This window comes from Fonsecaea multimorphosa (assembly GCF_000836435.1).
Source record: "Fonsecaea multimorphosa CBS 102226 unplaced genomic scaffold supercont1.7, whole genome shotgun sequence".
Classification (NCBI taxonomy): domain Eukaryota; kingdom Fungi; phylum Ascomycota; class Eurotiomycetes; order Chaetothyriales; family Herpotrichiellaceae; genus Fonsecaea; species Fonsecaea multimorphosa.
Window position 1 is genome coordinate 277820 of NW_015971641.1, and position 18572 is coordinate 296391.

The 18572-nt window shown below is 52.0% G+C and overlaps 8 protein-coding genes across 8 annotated transcripts; 3 read left to right on the forward strand and 5 right to left on the reverse strand.

Moving 5' to 3' along the window:
* Nucleotides 1–976: 976 nt before the first annotated feature.
* On the forward strand, nt 977–2233 carry Z520_04323 (uncharacterized protein; the record flags this gene model as incomplete). Its single annotated transcript, XM_016774831.1, has 1 exon — nt 977–2233. The coding sequence occupies one exon, from the start codon at nt 977–979 to the stop codon at nt 2231–2233; it is 1257 nt and encodes a 418-aa protein (XP_016633811.1).
* A 171-nt stretch (nt 2234–2404) lies between these two features.
* Z520_04324 (uncharacterized protein) lies at nt 2405–2801 on the reverse strand (the record flags this gene model as incomplete). Its single annotated transcript, XM_016774832.1, has 2 exons — nt 2405–2596; nt 2667–2801. The coding sequence occupies 2 exons, from the start codon at nt 2799–2801 to the stop codon at nt 2405–2407; spliced, it is 327 nt and encodes a 108-aa protein (XP_016633812.1).
* Nucleotides 2802–2840: 39 nt separating this feature from the next.
* On the reverse strand, nt 2841–3442 carry Z520_04325 (uncharacterized protein; the record flags this gene model as incomplete). The annotated part of the gene is made up of 2 exons (XM_016774833.1): nt 2841–3387; nt 3432–3442. 2 exons carry the CDS (start codon nt 3440–3442, stop codon nt 2841–2843), a joined length of 558 nt encoding a protein of 185 aa, XP_016633813.1.
* A 2328-nt stretch (nt 3443–5770) lies between these two features.
* On the reverse strand, nt 5771–7070 carry Z520_04326 (uncharacterized protein; the record flags this gene model as incomplete). The annotated part of the gene is made up of 3 exons (XM_016774834.1): nt 5771–6690; nt 6756–6877; nt 6952–7070. The coding sequence occupies 3 exons, from the start codon at nt 7068–7070 to the stop codon at nt 5771–5773; spliced, it is 1161 nt and encodes a 386-aa protein (XP_016633814.1).
* Nucleotides 7071–8294: 1224 nt separating this feature from the next.
* Nucleotides 8295–9762, forward strand: Z520_04327 (uncharacterized protein; the record flags this gene model as incomplete). Its single annotated transcript, XM_016774835.1, has 2 exons — nt 8295–8448; nt 8495–9762. 2 exons carry the CDS (start codon nt 8295–8297, stop codon nt 9760–9762), a joined length of 1422 nt encoding a protein of 473 aa, XP_016633815.1.
* Nucleotides 9763–11038: 1276 nt separating this feature from the next.
* On the forward strand, nt 11039–12826 carry Z520_04328 (uncharacterized protein; the record flags this gene model as incomplete). The annotated part of the gene is made up of 1 exon (XM_016774836.1): nt 11039–12826. The coding sequence occupies one exon, from the start codon at nt 11039–11041 to the stop codon at nt 12824–12826; it is 1788 nt and encodes a 595-aa protein (XP_016633816.1).
* Nucleotides 12827–13217: 391 nt separating this feature from the next.
* Nucleotides 13218–15788, reverse strand: Z520_04329 (uncharacterized protein; the record flags this gene model as incomplete). The annotated part of the gene is made up of 1 exon (XM_016774837.1): nt 13218–15788. The coding sequence occupies one exon, from the start codon at nt 15786–15788 to the stop codon at nt 13218–13220; it is 2571 nt and encodes an 856-aa protein (XP_016633817.1).
* A 452-nt stretch (nt 15789–16240) lies between these two features.
* Nucleotides 16241–17870, reverse strand: Z520_04330 (uncharacterized protein; the record flags this gene model as incomplete). Its single annotated transcript, XM_016774838.1, has 2 exons — nt 16241–17364; nt 17417–17870. The coding sequence occupies 2 exons, from the start codon at nt 17868–17870 to the stop codon at nt 16241–16243; spliced, it is 1578 nt and encodes a 525-aa protein (XP_016633818.1).
* Between the last annotated feature and the right edge of the window lie 702 nt (nt 17871–18572).

Genomic DNA, 18572 nt, shown 5'->3' on the forward strand with positions numbered 1-18572 from the left:
GGATATGTAGACGGTTGTCGAGTTACTTCTCGCCTGTTCATGTTATTTTCGCGAACGATTGCGTCGCCGCCCCTTGTAAGCCGTTTCGCACGTATGCGTGGATGGATCAATCGCCGAGACCCTTCTAGATGCCCAATATTCGAAGTCTTTGCAGCGCTGTGTTTGCCTTCAGTTCACTCTGATATCTTTGCTTGCCGTTCGCTGCAAAGCACTCGAGTCGCCCTCGCCCAAGGACAGGCGACTGGGACCTGTTGAACTAGCAAGAGCGCACGCTTTCGCTATCTATGGAAGTGAAAACGGATAAGACTCCGGCGAAAGATATGGTAAAGTAGTTGTGATCGTGCTTTGCTCCAGCATACTCAAACAACAGTACGGGATTCATCATTCCATAATCTATAAGTAGCACAGATCTCTGGGACGCCTGATGGAACCTTGGATCCAATGGAACCACTTGGATTCCTAGATACCTAGGTAGTTGCATGGAGTGGCTGCAGATCCAAGAACGGGAATATTACCAAGGTCGGCAACCAGCTCGCCAGATAATTACTTGCTAGGACACACTAAACTTTTCGAGGTCCTTGTACGAGGTACGTACTTATCATTTAGTGGGAAAAAGTTGTTATTAGAAAATAGACTAGCCGAAACTAGTTAAGATTTATTGTATAGCGTGTATCTGTTTGCTTCTATCAATTGCTACTTGTATGCGGTAATAATATCGGGGTTAGTGCAGGCCTCCAGTCCCAGGGACCCAGGCCCTAGGCCCCCTACCACGTGGACATGTCGAACTGCTTACCTTGTTTGGCCTGTAAGTCGGGCTCTCCGCCGGCACGCTATGCATCTCCTTTGATGATCGACTCCTCCATGCTTGTAACTGGTAATCGGTTTGCTTGTACAGCTAAACTTACGTCACAAGGAATTTCAATACAAAAGGGAGAAGTCGTCTCAGAAAGAAACATGCTGTTAATCATATCGCAACATGTCTCCTCTTACCACGAGGCAAGTCTACCTTGCGCTCTCACTCTCTATGATCAATCAATTCGCGTCGGCCTTAACCAACGCGAACGTTCTACGACTAGACCCAAGCCTCCTGTATAACATTCCTTCCAATGCCTTCGCTGGCAATGTGTCCGAGTCTTTCCTTCAGACTACGAACCTGTTCACCAACGGAACCACCGGGAACAATTCCACTGCTATGATTACGAAGCCTTTTGTCGCCTATGATGATGAGTTTGAGAGTCTATTCGCAGAAAACGCGACTCTAGAACTGGTGTATTCCAGCCAGGACGACACACCAGTCGCCGACGAAATGGGGATCTGGGTGTGGGATTACAATCAGGTGTGGATGTCGTCAGCCAGCGTGGACAATGTGAGCTACACAAACATTTTGGATCTGAGTGATTACACGATCACGAAGTTGGCCGTCTCGTCGAACGGCGTTCCTATTGTCAACCCAAATGGCGGTAGCTACGACAGTGGAAAGGTCTATCTTGCAGGAGATGGAAACTTGACGATACCACCGGCAATATACGAAGTCGATCCAAAGACCCACGATGCACGTGTCGTTGTCAACAGCTACTTTGGACTACGGTTGGGGGGACCGAACGATATGACCTGGGCACATGGTGGCAACAAATCGTGGCTATTCTTCACCGACGAGCCCCAGAGTTATTACTACAACGGAGGTCAAGCTCCCCAGCTCCCCGACGCGACCTGGCGATGGGATCCCCAAGAAGAAACTCTCATCCCTGTCATTGACCGCACTGACATCCTCGTCCCCAACGGGATTCGGGTCAACAAAAACAGCACCAAGCTATACATTTCAGACACTCCACCCAAATTAGTTCCCGGAACCGGGTTCACCGAGACAGGCAATTCTGTAATCAATCTCGGCAGCGGCTCCGCGGCCATTTACGTTTACGATCTCAGCTCGGACGGGTTCCCTTCTAACAAACGCCTGTTTGGCATCACGCAGCGCGGTATCTCTGATGGCATGCATATTGACGATGCTGGCCGGGTCTGGACGGCAGAGGCCGACGGCATTGTGGTTCGGAATGCATATGGCAAAGTGCTTGGGATGATCAATTCTTTGGCGGTTCAAGGTGAAACTGTAGCTGATTCTGATCAAAGCCCTTTGCAGAACTTCGCTTTAGCGGGAGACAAGGTTATCGTTCTAGCGTACAACAAGATCTACCAGGTTAGATTGAGCGGTATGATAGTTTCAGGGATGACGTGAGCAAGGAATGGTTATTTTGTCTCCCAACGAACGTCTCTCTGGCTGCATGGTTGAATCTGGCTAGTTCAGTGATCAGTGCCTGTTAAGAAAGATGAACCAAATGGACCCTATGAATGCCAGGTATGTTAGCATTCGGCGATGACTGTGCAGACTCTCCCCTAGTTGCTGTGCTTACCAGTCCCTAAGCGGTATTCCTTCCTCTAACATCATCGCTGCTTCCCTCGCTTGATCAAGCTCATGCATGTACGCAAGCTCCTTCAGCCGATCAATGATGTATAGCTTCGCCGCCGTGGGGCACACCTCGGACTCGGCCGCCGTTGCCAGCGGCCATATCAGGCCCCGTGCCCTCATGCTGAACGCCAACTGCAGCAGCTCCAGCGAGTATGGCACGCTCGCCAGCAAATCGTCAATGAGGGTGGTGGCTTGCGCAAACTGCCTGCTTCCGCAACTCGCCCCAACGCGCGTATAACGGGGTTTCCGGTTGCCGCTCGTCGACGATGACACCCTGGAGGTCGTGCTCAAAGGCGCAGAAGATCCACTCGTTGAGGCCGATGCGCATCAGGCCCATATTATTGAAGAGCCGCGCAGAATGCGGCCTCTTACTAGGTCAGACCCCGATGGCTCTGGCATCACCTCCTTGTGAAGGGGACCGTGCTCCTGCAGGCGGCGGAGGCACAGGGACGCGGTGCAGAGTGCAGCTAGCGAGGATAATCAGGCTGGCTTGGTACACGAGATGGTAACCCAGCTCTGTCTTGAGCGACGCCGATTCCCTTAGGGCGGAGAGGTTGACTGAGCCTTGGACGTGCACATTCCAGTTTCGAGGGGATCGCCGCCCGCGTAATGCCAGGGTCTCAAAAGCCGTGACGAGGAGAACGCATAATAATGTCCTGTCGAGGACGGCCACGCGAGGATTGCTTAAATCCTTGTTCACCTGCCTCAAAGCCTTGGCGTAGTGGGAGCGGGCTTCCCGCATCAACCTCACGCTCCGGTACTGCAGAGCCAACGCTGCTAAGGCGGGGACGTATACGGCTTTTATGATGTCGTTATCATTCACCAGGGTGGGTAGGTGCTCTGGCAAATAGTTGAACGGGCTAATTGACGAGAAAACGAAGAGGAAGTAACATACAGCAACCTCTTCAGGAGGTGCCGTGATGCTGAACACCGTCCTCTTTCTTTCATCTTCATAGCACGGACTGACCCCAGGAGCATGGTCTGCTGAGAAGATGTGAGTAGCTTGCGAGTCCGACTTGGACTTGCGCTTCTTGATGTCTTATGCTCTTGCACAACTCGGGGCGTCTAATCGCGGATGGCCAGCCCAAGGGTGTCGCGATATCCAAAACAGGAGGCACCTATCCGCGCACACTGCGAGCTTTGTGGCGTTCTCAAGTCACAGTAGAAAGATAAAGGCAGAGGGTTAAATATACACGTTCTCATTGAAACCCGTGCTTGAAGCTGGTCGCGTAAACACAAACGTTCACAGTCGTCCAAATACGTGGGAGATGTAGCCAGACATGTCCAGTTCCTCGTCGCGCATTCAGGCTATTGTCCCAGAGTGCGTCGCCGCTTGCAAGCACTTTCCTATGTACGAGGAAGTATTCCGCAGGTAGAGATGCGGGGGTGTTTGCCAATCGGAACCCTCGGGTCCTTTGTGCCTTGGGCGAAGATAACATGGCAGGAAGTCATTGGGAGCGCCTCAAACGAGCTGAGAATTGCGCGAGGTTGACTATACCATACGGAGTATAAGATAAAAAGGAATGAGTCATTTTAAGTCTGGGTACTACTCTCCTTGCCATGGTTGTACCTCGTGGTCCTGCTCGTGCGCGCCTTGTCAGAAGGCTTTCTACCTTCCAACTATACTCCTCAGACTCCGTCAGACTTTTTGCAATCTCAAAATTTGCCTTCAGGCTCGGGCCGCATGGCTGATCAACAGATAAAGCCCTCGGAGTCAAGACAAAGCCCCGGACCCGGAGACTCGAGAGGTCGCTTCGGCTCAAGACAAGGCTGGAGAACTCGCTCTCGCTCTCGCCGCTCCACTTGAAGACGCCGCAAAGGTCTGAAGGAGGACAGAAATCCGGATCACACGATAAAGAATCATCCCCCAGCGAAAACCCAATTGTTTCACAGTGAATATCGTGATACGCGCGAAGTTACGTTCCATGTTGAAAGGTGCGCGTTTGGAACGGTGGAGCCTGAAAGACTCGGCTGCTATCTCTCACTCTCTGTCTCAGTGAGAGGGCACCAAGATTTTGAAGAGCTTTTTATTCGAGTTGACTATGGCCCGAACTCTAACGAGAGAAACCCACTCCAAAGGGTTGGCTCTGGGGTCTGCCTCGCGGAAAAAACGCCAGTAATGGAAAACAAGATCGTGAAAAAAGGAGTTGACGTGGGGATGCAGGGAGGTAACGACGCGGTTCAAGCCGATGCCAACTTTACTAGCAGGTTGACAAAAAATTGGAGTGTCGAGCATCACCAAGAAGTGGAACACCACGCCAACGATGGCCCTGGTGAAAACTTGAACTTGAGCTATATCAAATTGACAGCAAAAAAAAGAGTCACGCGGATTCACAAATACCCGGTAAATTTCAGGTGTGTGCTGTCCTGGAGTTTGACAGCGCCAGAGGATTGAATATCAGCATTGCGTCAAAACCAACGTGGACGGCGAGTTGGAGAAATGTTCCTGGCGAGTCCTGCGAGGAAGGGGATTGGTATGCCGTAACGCAAATTTCTGGCACTGATTCCTCGGAGAAAAACGACTTCTCGAAGCTTGAGGACATCGGGATCAACCCAGAGGATGCTCAACGGAGTTAGCAGGAAGAAGTATCAGCGGCATCAGGCGACCTCGTTACGCCACGCCACAAGGGGATGCTTGTGACAAGGACAAATTCTGCAGCTGTCTCATTGAAAATCAGAGGGCCATCTCCGTTTCGATCGTGTCAATAACGTCGAACAGGCTGTTTGGCCAGCCCACAATCGATGGCCACTTTGATATGAGGTCTCGGTCCTAATAAGCTAGCCGAATCCCAGTAAGTTGAAGTCAAAACTACCTAGGCACTTAATATACTTTTGACTAGGTCCAACTGAGTTTGGAACGCTGCTTCAATCTCGCCGCTGTGTCTGTTCGGATTGACCACTTCCTATCCCGAGCTCCGCATCTAGAGAACTATCCACGGAAATGATCATGGACGAGAGTCGCCAACCGTCGAATGAGTCTCCAAGCATAGGCAAATGGCACGCAGACACTCGTGGATCGCCAAGGTTTCACCATGATCAGTACCATTTCCTCCGACACGCCGGTTCAAAAAACCTGTTCGACATCGTCGGCGCGGTCCTGATACTAGCACTCTCCATCTCCCACCCAATCTAGCCTGTCAACTTCGATCTAGCTGGGCCTTGTTACAGTAAACAACATGAAAAGTCCGTACGAGGATCGTGCCTAGATAGCTACGGAGAAGAATGAGAAGCCCCTTTTATCTAATGACGTCGATTCGATTTGTGACGGTGATACCTTGCAAACAAAACTTTGATCATGGTCGGGCTTCACATGACTACACATCCTTTTGCCTGTTCAATATTCTGCAGTAGCCGCTTCCGTTTCATCTTCTCCTTTTCAATCTCGGCTGTCTTTTCTGATTCCAAGCGGCTCATTCGCTCCTCGAAAACGCGTTGGACTCTCTCCGCCTCTTTCTGCAGCTCCTTTTCGTGCTCTTCTTTGAGCCTCTTACTTTCCACTTTCAGTCGCTCTTTGTCCGCAGTCTGTGCCTTTAGCCTTTTCTCAAAATTCTTCAATTCTTGCTCTATATCCCTCACACGCTCGTCATTGCGTGTAGTTTCTTGTCTGGTCTCGTCTAGATCTCTCTTGAGGGCTTTGATCTGTCGTTCGTAGTTTACCCTTATTGCGTCTATTTTCTCTTCCATTATCCTGCCTACTCCCGTCTGGTCTAGCGTCATGCCCCCAGCCATCTCTTCCTGGACCGTCAAGGCCATGCCGCCAGGAGGACGTTGTTCCAATAGGTAACGCACGATTCTCAATGCCGACAGACTGCCTTGGTCATGCTTGAAGTCCTTAGCTCCGTTGGCGATCATTTCCTTCCAAAAGTCGTTAGTTTCGATTAGCTCCTTGTGGCGTTGTCGTTGCTGTATTCTGTCTGATTCCACACTGCCCCAGTGCGTGGTTGCAAGAGCTACCGATGACATAGACTCATCGCCGCAGAGTTTCCTGAACAGGTGGATGTTAGTCCGGGCAGTTCCACCCAAGCGCGGGAGGTGGATCCCGTGCAAGTACACGATGCCTGTGAGCTTGATCCCCTTTTCGTACGTCACGTTGAGCCAATTGACTATCTCGCGCAGGATATCTGTGTCGGATCGGTCGGTGTCGTCAAAGCCGGGAGTGTCGACGAAGATAACTCGGCGGCCGTCAATGTCCTTTGCCGCTGGATGGGCTTCTACCTTAGCAGTCACTGTGGAGATTTAAACTCTGTCCCTTCCATGGGAGCTATACTATGGAGGGTGGTTTATGACTTACTCGATCTTAGACCCTCGCCGATTATGGCTGTCTGGCAGAAGTTCTGTATAAACGTGCTTTTTCCCGAACCAGTCATTCCCATGACAGCAATAACAGCGTCATTGGGTCGGACATCTCGGATTCTTTCAAAGCGGTCAGTGGAAGGATTTCAATCTTCGCGGAGGTTGTCTATGTTTCGTCTTATTTTTACACGTACTGGAAAATTGGAGGTGCAGTTTCAAGCACTTCCATCTCAGGGTCCATGGGGGTGTATGGCGGCGGGTTGACTTCTTGGAGCGCTTCTTTGGAGGCGAAGAAAGGGTCGTAGGCAGTCATGGGTTTACGGGCGAACCGACTTCTGCGAGGATTGATTGAAGAGTTCCGTGAGTCCGAGAAGAGGGGATGTCAAGGTTCATATATCTCCAGCCTTATCCTGAATTGTTTGCGTCCCGTGCCCCTTCCGCAACCTCACAGGCCGGGGTAAAGAAACGAGGCGAATTGCACAGCCTAGATGTAGCTTTCAGCCGCATTTCGATCTTCGCCTAATAATACTTAGAGAAGGCCAAGGCGTACTGGGGAAGGGAAACCAACCCAAAGCATGTGTGCGCATGCCAGTCATTCATGGTATCGGTATCATTTTGTCTTGCATTCGCCACCCGTGATTGAGTCCAACGATTTGTTCTACTGCATGCAAAGGGCACCCAAAGGGAGCCAACCATGTGTGACACGTCATCACACTGCCACAGAAGTACCAGTATGCCCAATGGGAACCCCTCGTCAAATGTTGTGTAACACTCTGTCCTTCCCTCCCCTTCAGTAAATCAATTCTTGAAGGGCGAAGGTTATCACCGCCCCAAACTGCCCCATTCCGGCCCTACGCCCGACTTTTTGACGTGGCAAGTTGTGCGCACATCGATTTGCCGTAGAAGGATACGCCCTGCTCTCTAGCTAATTGCGTCAAGTCGGTGGTGGGCTATTGGTATTTTGAAGATGCCCAACGAAGGGCATCAAATGGCCGCATTAGGAGCCCGGCTCTAATAGGTATCACAAGAAGAAACTGTAACTGTTGATTGTGGCCTCCGTGGATTGTAGCACGTGGGGGAGTGAAATTCCCCATCAGTCATGTGATACGTAGCTAAGCCTTACCACCTGGAACAGAATCCCAGGTCCGCCCAACATGCAGGTGGGCATTCCTCTCCGAAATTCCGCCCAGCCCTTGCTTATTCGTTTTGACTACAGCAAAATTCCATCATCTCCATATCTGCGCAAAGCCATGCACAGGAGGAAGCCTCATGTATATCACCGAACCCCATCTGAAGGTCAGGATGGTGCTGGCCAGAGGCGATCTGCTTTTATAGACGACGAGGAGCAGTCCACCATGTCACCGCGAAGGCGATCCAGGGTATCTTGGCCGTCCTCCTCCGCGAATTCGCCAGTCTCTTCCTACACGCCGTTCTCTCGGGACGATGACGTACTAGACGCTCTGGGATCTGCATCAACCGGAATCAGAAGAACGGAAAGCAGACGCGACTTACCACCATTGTAGGCTCTACTCGGCTCATGAGTTCGTATTGGCTTAAACCGGTTCTAATGTCGTCTTCAAGGGCCGAAAGTATGGTCATCGTTGTTATGGGAGTTACCGGGTCGGGAAAGAGCTCGATTATCTCTCTCCTCGCCGACCAAGACGTGGAGCTGTCGCACAGCCTACACTCTAGTAATACTACATCTCCTGCAGGCGGTCCAGGCTGATACATTGGCAGATACTGTGAACGTCAAAGTATACAGCTTCACAGATGAGTTTGGAGGAACAGTGTTTTTAGTTGATACGCCTGGCTTTGATGACACAACCCGGTCCGATGCTGAAATTTTGAGAGAAATCTCTTACTTCTTAGCAGCGTTTGCCAACCGCAGTCGGCTAGTTGGACTCATCTACTTGCATAGGATCTCTGATGCTAGAATGCCTGGCTCAGCGGTGAAAAATCTACGAATGTTTAAGGGTTTGTGTGGTCAGCCGAATTATAAGCATGTGGTCTTGGTAACCACCATGTGGTCGGAAATGGAAAGGAATGGTGAAGGAAACGTGGCGCGTCAGCGGCTATCAGAGCTACAAAGTACTTACTGGGCTGACATGATTCAATCCGGGGCCATGGTAATGAAGCATAACGGTCAGCAGTCATCGGCTTTAAATATCATTCACACACTGACGAAGAGTGCCAATTCGTACGTCACTCTCGCCATTCAGCGCCAGTTAGTGGATGAGGGAAGAACATTAGATGACACTGATGCTGGCAGAGTCGTCTGTGATGGGATCCAAGCCGCCAAGAGCAAGTTTGAACTGGAATTTGCTGAACTGCGAGCACACTTGGACGAGGCGGAGCAAGACGAGGATGAAAAAAGTATCGACAACCTCAGGAACGACATGGCAGCCGTCGCGGCACAAGCCAAACGACGCGCAAGAGATGGCCACAGTCTCGAAGTCAGCATTCAGCAACTGGCCAAAGAGCATCATCAATGGTACCACGACCTTGTCGCCTCTCTCCAGGAGCAGGTTCACGGTGGCGCTCAGACACCTAGATCTGTAAGTGAGGAGCGGTCCGCTAGGGCGCAGGACCACAATCTAAAGCTCCAAGAAAAGGAGCTCGAGCTGGAAGAAAGAGAGCGGGGGCTCGAAAAGAGGGAGCTAGAGCTGAACGCGAGAAGGCTGGAGCTCGACAAGAGGGAGTCGAGACTCGGGCAGGGTCAGCAAACAGGGACACCCAGGAGAAAGCCACTCCAGCATCGATCGAGAAGCATAGCCGATCCTAAGAGAGAAAGAGCCCATCAGGTCACTAGCGAACGAAAGATCAAGTTGGAAAACAAGCAGGAGCAGAACGTCGGTACCCACCTTTTGGCTATGTTCGGCTACCGTAGAGACGCTATTGGGGCTATCCGAAGGAAACGAGAGGGTCAAGAGGTAAAACGCACTAGCACTTCGAAATCATTGTCGGATTTCGAGCATCGATCGCCAAGCGAAAGTCAGGACGAATGAGATTTTTATGCTCGTCAGATGCAGGCGCAGTGTGGACTTTATCATAAGAGACTAGGAAGAGACTAGGAACAGGGGAAGCATCACTGAACTGACTGGATGTGGATGAAGATGTTGAAACTTGGTGAAGATTCCGTTGCAGACAGCCTGAGCCGCAGCCACAACCCGAGACAGCTTAGTCGAGACTCTATCAAACGGCGGGATGCTTATATCTGGAACCGGAAACGAGATTAGAAGAGGTCAAGATTCGCGGCTGAGTACGGTACCTGGGTAGCATCTCGCCTCGTCCCTTTTCTCTTTTGCTTTGCGGAGATTTTCTTTGGGACTTTGGTTTTCCTAGTACGTAGAACGAGAATGGGTTCCTGAGCACATAGTAGTACGAATGAAATCTTAACAAATGGATCAATCTAGGACGAATACAGTTGCACTAGCATTCAGCAATTTGGCATATGCCACAGCAAGCAACTGGTGGAAGCATTGTCCTCCTTGCCTCGGCAATAAAGTAAGTAATCCTATCTCAAGGTGATTCACCAAGAGGTGACCGAGCAAATTATATGTTTGTCCTTTGGTGCGGTCCATTACAATAAGTGCATGTAATCTCCAAGGTCGTCCGTCGCTCTGGGGGGCTTACTTCGATCTCTAGTACATTCTAAACATTGCAATCTTACATTTCAAAGGGGCCCACCTGCACACACACGGGTAGGAAATCTGGGAAGAATCCGAATCAACAGTATCGCACCTAAAGAGACTTGGTCTGAAGCTTGGCAGTAGACAATAGCCACGCACACAATGAAAAGGCCTTTGAACGAATGATGCGACATTCAAGAGTGCACCGGGGATATACGACGTAGTAATGGGCGAAACTGTTCTTGTCTGCAATGTCTGGATCGAGAGAGTAAATAGATGAGATCAGGGTTAATACAAGCAGAAATGCAATCAAAAATGGACGGATGAATGCCATTAAATGTGTGGCCTGCGTCGAATTGAGGTTAGAAATGTCGGTGTCTCGCAAGGCTGAGGTGGCCCACAGCGTGAAAGCGGCAGCACCCCTTTTCCTAAACTAACTTAGCGTCCCTTATCCACCCCGTGCTGGGCTTGGCGTGGTCACGATTTTCTCCGCATTCGCGCAGGCATCTTGGACTGTTTGAACTGCTCTGCAAACATTATTTTAGCCAGCTCCCCTTTGCCGCACCGCCTCTCACCTCACGCGAGCTCGCAGCACGTGCAAGAGCAGTCACACTCTTGCTCCTAGTGAGTCCTCCTCTTTCAACCTTCACAAATGGCAGACAGAGCGAGCAATATGCTGAAAAGGCTTCACCCGGAAGACGATGAACTCGAGAGCCAGAAACGGGCCAGATCCAACAATGGCTCTCCTCGTCCCACCACTCCGGCTACCGCCGCCGCCTCTGCGCAAATGGGGACAAAGCCAGACGCCGATGCGATAGTAGCTCGTGCTAAGGCTGCGGCTGCAGCCAAGGCGGCCGAGTTGAAAGCGAAATTGGCAGCCATGAAGAGCGGCGGATCGATCGCATCACCTGCAATGACAGCGAGTGCATCGCCGACCCCAAATCTGAGTACAGCCGACAGGATTGCTCAGATGAGGGCTCGTGTGGCAGCAGCGACCGGCCGAGCGGCAGCACAGACTCAGCAAAAGCCATCGACAAACTTCACTGCGCCAGCCTACAATGATGACATGTCGAAAGCACGAGGAGGGCTGAACATTGGTATACACCCTGATTTGCTGGCTGATGCGCAGCAAGACGCGCAGAGAAGCAAGGGGCGAACACCGCAGCCGAAGTTCCCATCTGCCATGGGAAATCGAAGAACAGAGTCACCCGCTCCAGTGCAGCAAAAGGCACAGTTGGATCTCTCGGGCCCTTCGTTGGAAGAACTCAAGGATAACCCATACTTTGATGCGAGTCTGGGTTCCCGAAATGTGGTGCCTAAAGCTCGGCATTCTCGACAGTTAGTCTTCAACCAGAAGGGCAAATATATCCAACAAGCGGCAGCACTCCGACGTCAAGCGCAGTTGGAAGCTATGAAGAAGAAAATCGCGGAGCGCGCAAGGCAAGCCGGATTGGAAGAAGATCTCGATACCGACAAGGCATTCCTCGTCCCTCCGCCCCCTGACCTAGAATGGTGGGACGAAGGCCTCGTGAACGGCAAATCTTACGATGCCATCTCCGACCCTGCAAACCTGAAGATCGATACACCGGATAGCATCATCACGGTCTACATACAACACCCAGTGCTCATCGAGCCACCACAGAAGAAGAACAACCCTCCGCCCAAACCCATGTATCTCACCTCGAAGGAACAAGCCAAACTCCGCCGCCAGCGACGCATGGCCGATCTCAAGGAAGAACAAGCCAAGATCCGACTTGGTCTCGTCCCGCCTCCTCCACCAAAGGTGAAAAAGAGCAACTTGATGCGCGTCCTCGGCGAGGAAGCCGTCAAAGACCCCACGGCCGTCGAAGCCCGGGTGAACAGGGAGATTGCTGAACGGGCGCAAAAGGCCGAAGAAGCCAACCTGGCCCGCAAACTCACCAAGGAACAACGCGCCGAAAAGCTCGCAAAGCAGCAAGCCGAAGACGCCAACCGCGGGATCCACATGCGCGTCTGGAAGATCGACTCCCTCGCAAACGGCAAACACCGGTACCAGGTCTCGGTCAACGCGGACCAGAACGCCCTCACAGGCGTGGTCATCATGCACCCGAAGATGAACCTCGTGGTGGTCGAAGGCGGCGAGCACAGCATCCGGAACTACGAAAAGCTGATGCAAAACCGCATCCGCTGGACCGAGATGGAAGCGCCCCGTTCCGTGGCACAGGGGAACCGCGAGGCCCTCGCCAAATGGCTCGAGGCCGAGGACGAGAACGGCGAACTCAAGGATCTGAGCCTGAATAAGTGCGAGTTGATCTTCAAGGGCGAGGAAAAGCAGCGGAATTTCAAGAGGTGGTTGGGCGCCCGGGTGTGCGAGACCGACGCCCAGGCCAAGGATGTGTTGAGCAGAGCCAAGATGGACAACTTTTGGGCTTTGGCGAAGACTTTCAAGAAGGAGGTCTGAGGATCTCGGCAGGATGGGGGGAAAGATGGTGCGCAAAAAAGGACCTCGACAGAGATCAAGAAGTATATATTCAATCGAACGGCAAGCCTGTAGATACATAATATCAATAGGAGAAAATCCCAATAAGTACGCCGTTGCTGTCTTTTGTCCTGCTTGCTTCCTCGATAAAGGCACCGAGAACGGGGACTGTAGTACAGTAGCAAACATGAACCTATCCCGCTGGTAGTCCTCCTGCTCGAAAAGGTAGAGACAGAGGAAAAGAAAAATCCACCAGGCAACTTTTTGCCCAGTGCTTCCCTGCTAGCCAGCCTGCCTGCCTACTTACCTCATCCTTCAAGATCAAAGCGACTTAGTCCTCCTTCCCTGCTCTTTAAACGTCCCTTTACATGCCTCATGAGTTCAGCTTGCCAGCGGCCTGTTCCAGTATGCCCGCCACTTTCTCGACCTCGGCTTGCGCCACCTCCCAGTTCCCGGCATCAATGGCGTCTCTCACACTGGGGAACGTCGCATCGTCGTAGCCACTCCACATCTGCGGGGCAAATATGACATGTTTGAACTGTGTTCGGTTGACCAGTCCGCCGCCTTCCGTGAGGTCGAGAAGATCCGTCTCGAAATGTGTGAGGCGATTGTTGTGGTCCAAGCGAGCCTCGCCCATGGCTGTGGATTCGAAGCCGCCGGCGCTGAAGATGAAGTCACGCCAGGTTGCGTCGAAGGTGTGGAAGCGCAGCGCCTCCTGGGCGAGGATGTCCGAGGCCTTCCGCAAGGGGGAGATATCAAGAGTATTTGCATCGGATGCTGTGGGCGCAGATTTTCCATACGTGTTAAGGTCATCGATATATCTCACAATAGCCCTGGCGTAGGCGCTGATGTCGAAGGGAAGGACCGGCCTGTCAGCCAGCTCCAGGATGAGGAGCGCCCAGATCTCTCCCATGGCCTTGTGATATGTCCAGTCTGGATCACCGAACTTGGCCATCCACTCGAAATTATCGTAGCAGGAATGGTAGGGGAATCTGGCACCTTTGAAGAACATATCAATCGACGAGGTGCCGACAATGTCTTGGAAGGCGACGAAATCGCTTCCTGCGCCGAGGCCTTCGATCCTCCGGCTGTCTGCGTCCCAGAGTTCGCGGATGGATCTGCCTGTAGAGGGATCACCGACACGGTTGATTACATGCAGTAAGGGTCGTTCATAAAGAGGAGAGGCAGCGGCATGGAAATCGGCACCGGTCACCCCAACGTCGACATTGAGGTAGGCAATTCCATCCTCGCGCAACTGATCTTCCCGGTTTTCGACGTACTCGGTGCTGCCGATCAGGTTGTACTCCTCCCCATCCCAGCTAGCGAATTCGATTGTACGCAGTGGCCGCCAACCTAGTCGCCTCAGTTCACCAAAGATGCGCACGACTTCGAGCATTACGGCTGTGCCGCTGCCGGGATCGGCGGCGCCGGTGCACCATGCGTCGCGATGGTTGCCCACTACGATCTTCTTCTCGGGCTGCTCCCAGCCTGTAATCTTGCCAAGCACATTGTAGATAGGCTGCGTTTGCTCTTCATCTTGAAGATTCTTGAGGTTGACTTTCGGAGAGTCCTGATTGCCCGTCCAGTATTCAAAGTCAGGAACTCCCTGCCAGTTGTCCTTCATCTGGTTACCGTGCCCTTTAAGCGACTCGAGTAGATGCTTCGCATCCTCCCAGGAGATGGGGATGGAAGGGATCTTGTTGAGGCCGGCACAGTCCTCCGGTTTGAGGTGTTTCTTGTTCTCTGGCGTTGAAGCCCATCCCGGCGTGAGAACATCTCCAACAACCCAGGACATGAGGCTAACCGCACCTCTCTGTACAGCGTCTTGCGGCATAAAACGTCCATCTGGAAAGGTTGGTCCCTGAACAAAGCCATCTTGCGCGGGATCCGAGTAGATGATACATCCCGCAGCACCGGCAAGTTCTGCCGCTTTGACTTTCAACGCTCGGTCTCCCTGGGAGCCATAATAGCGAACAAGGACAACGGCGCCCTTGACAGAGATGTTGTTATCTTCGAGAGTCTTGAAGTCCTCCCTCGACCCGAAGTTTGCATATATCAGGGGACCAGTCACATCGCCCGACTTTGAGTGGCCATGAAACACCAAAGACTTCTCTTGATCTTCTTCGATTTTCGCCTCCCATTTCATATTTTCTGGCTCGACAATCGCCACTCTTCTCCCATCCTTTCGTGGATAATTCAGGTAGACGTCGTATCTCTCCATTTCCACGTCTTCCAACTCGCCTGCTTTGAAAAGCTCGGCTACCCATTCTCCCAGCACATAGTTGCCTTCAGTCCCGGCGATATGAGGGAAATCCGTTATGTGCTGCAGATATTTCTGCATGTGTCCATGATCGTTCATATGGTTCTGTACAAATATTCTGATAGACTCGGGGTCGTATATCTGGCCCATCCCCATGCGACTCTTGGTAAATGACAGAACGTCCGACGCTATAAGTACATAGAGAACACCCATGATCAAGAAAACACCAAACAGTCGCCCGATGATAACGACACGATTCGCATCGAATTGTTGATAGTTTATTCGCGGCCATGAGATGTTAGAGAGGTATTGGCGAAAGGAAGGGAGGGTGAGGGAGGAGAACGAGTTGGTCAGGTTGGAGATACTCTTGGATAGACGATATCGAAGGAGGGAGCGGTGGGAGGAGGAGTCGCTTTGAGGGTCTTCCACGTCCATCTGCTGCATCTCTCTGCGCACTTCATCTTCGCCATCTTGCTCGATACCATCCAGGGAATCAAGACTCGGCCGCGCAGACTCGACAGTGGGAGGGCGATAATTTCGAGAGGATCCCAAAAGGCCTTGCCTCTCAGCATCATCACTGATTTCTTCTGGGCCGAGTCTAGATTGGGAGGAAGCAGGACGGGACGAGGTGGCCTCCTCGTAGGTAGGGATGGGCAGGTGAGCGTACTGGCCTTTGTCACCCATAGCGGTCGATGGATAAGAGTGATGTCCCGAGGGACGCCACTCACTGTCGCACTATCGTCGATGCATCTAGGAGAAGATCTTGCCGTGATAATGACCGGGTCGACGGGACAGGATCGCAATCTGCTGGCGAGAAACAAAGGGTGGAGGTGCGCTGGTGAGGAAGGAAGATCTGGAACAATCAGACAATCAGCGCAGATGCTGGACTGCGCCTCTCAGCTTCCGCCTCTGCGTCTCGCCTCGGCCGCCTGCGGACGAGCGCTACGAGTCCACGACGAATTCCTCCAAGCGAAAGTCCCCGCTGAAACACGTTGCCATCAGCCGAAGTGCCACCTCCGGATCTTTATGGTTCTCAGTCCCGGAGCATGCGATGTATTAACCAAACGTGCTCTACTTACTAAGTTATGCATCGTCGCCAGCGTTGCGTCCATTGACCTTTCAACTATACATCAAAGTCACGGCGTGCTATCGTACATACCCTCACCATAACACACTCCCTCGACCATGGTACCATTTACTTGTTGAACAGCTTTTCCATCAGCTCCAAACAAGATCATCTGACCACCATTATTGCGGTGATCATATGCAGTCCAGTTGACACTCCTTGGTCCATTGGTCGGATCCTTGACGAATGCGAGGACATAGTCTTGCATGGCAGCACTTGTCTCGGTTTCCAACCTTGACACCGCCCCAGGCCTAATGCCATAAGTTCCAAACATCATTGCCAGATCTGATGCGTGATACGCGCCCATCCACCACAGCGGGTTGATGTTGGAGAAGTTGCCGCCATAGACATACCGAAACGTGGAGATGTTCAAGTCGTTCCGATATAGACTCGAATTAGAAATGCCACATACGGTGTTGAGGGTCCCTGCCAGCACTGCTTGCGGGTTTGGACCTGCGGTGAGGTTATTCAATGGATACGGAGCCAGGGATGCATATTCATTGGCGGTGTTGGAAATGATCGCTGGCACTCTTGCAACCTGACCGGCTCGATATCGCGCCGTATAATTGCTAAAGACGACGTCCTCGTCCGCAATTGGCGTGAAAGCAATCGGGGCCTGATGAGTGTTTGTTGTGCTCGAATTGTCTTGATACTGACCGACGAAGTTCTCGATCTGGCTGACAGGGACTCTCCGCATACATTCCAACTCAGCAGTCTTGTTGTTTGGAAAATCACAACCGAGATTTCGCGCTACAAACGTGAAGTTGGTGCCATGGACATCTGAGTTGGCAGTGCTTGATAGTGCTGTTCCGGACTGCATGAAAAAGCCGCGTGCTATGGGATCCTTATAGTAAGCAAAGTTGTAATAGTCTGTCGAACGAGAACCAGCTGACTGGCCCCATAGCGTTGTGGCAGTCGGGTCGCCGCCAAAGCTGGCAATATTGGTCTGGATCCATTCAAGGGCTGCTCTTTGATCTCGAAGCCCCAAGTTCTGCGTGGCCAATCCTGCCGCGTTGGGAAAGCCCATGATGTTGACCCGGTAGTTGATCGTTACCACAATGTGGCTCTGGCTTCGAGCTACCCATTCAGCTGGTATTTGGATCGGTATGTTGACGCCGCCCGTTACCATGCCACCTGGATAGCCACTTAGAGGACGGTGAAAGTGTCTGTCAGCGGTGGCACGTACCTCCTGTCATGAACATAATCACCGGCAGCTTCGAAGCCGCGGTGGCGTTTGCCGGCGTCCAAATGGCGAGGCTAAGGCAATCTTCAGAGGTGCCGTACGCATACAGACCCGCACTGGTGCTTTCGCCGCCGTCAAAGATCAACCATTCCGGAATCTGTTCGCTCCAGACGGACTTCACCTTGGTCACAAATTGTGGGCAGGAAAGAGGGTACTGAGTGGCATCATAATTCTTGTTTGATGCCGGGAGCTTCTGAGGAGGCAGCCAACGACGTTCACCTGTTGGAGAAAGAGCATACGGAACATTTCGAAATTCGCGAACACTTGGGTAAGTAGGGTTGAGGAGACCGGTGAATATACCGGTGCTAGCTGTGACTGAAAGGCTCTGGCTGGAGATACATGCTGCGCCAGCCACGGCTGCCAGGGCATTGAAAACGAACAGAACAAGCGACTTCATGGTGAAGCGGGATAAGGGGATTTGAAGCGCAGCGAGAGAGAAATTCCCTTTTTACTTTTTGTTCTCCTCGTGGTCTATACACTCGACAGTCTCAATCTGCCATGTTTCGATCCCGCTTCTCTCGGACTCCTCCTGCATATTCCGTGCGAATGACCCCGATCATCGCTGCTTCGCCGGCATTTGGACCGAGGGGGCTTGAAGTGGTATTGGATACAGCGAGGGTGACGTGAATGGAGAAGTCTCTCAGTGGAATTGGTGAAGCTCGCACGGCTAAAAAGGCAGTTTGGTGCAACAACACTGTTCGAGTCAAAATCTCCAATTCGCCAAACCAATGCCTGTGGAGAGGATCGACGTCTCCACGCATCCTTGAAGGCTTCATCGACGTCAACGCGGGGTTGCGGAGGAAATGGAACATGGTAAACAGAACACACCCATCCGTTTGCCGATGCTCTGCACGACACATTTGAGGAGACTTTGGAGATTGTTGAAGAAAGGAATGGTGCAAAATACCAAAGTCGACACTGCTGAATGTTTGACATCCGGCTATTGAACGCTTGAGAGTCGTTGTCTCTGGAGCACAAACTATTCTGATTTACCTGGTGTTCAGCAACTATTACGGCGAACTACTTGACGACAGTTTTCATTGCCAGAAGACCCTGTCTAGCCTCGTACTGGAGGACTTACACTTCGCGCCGTTTATAC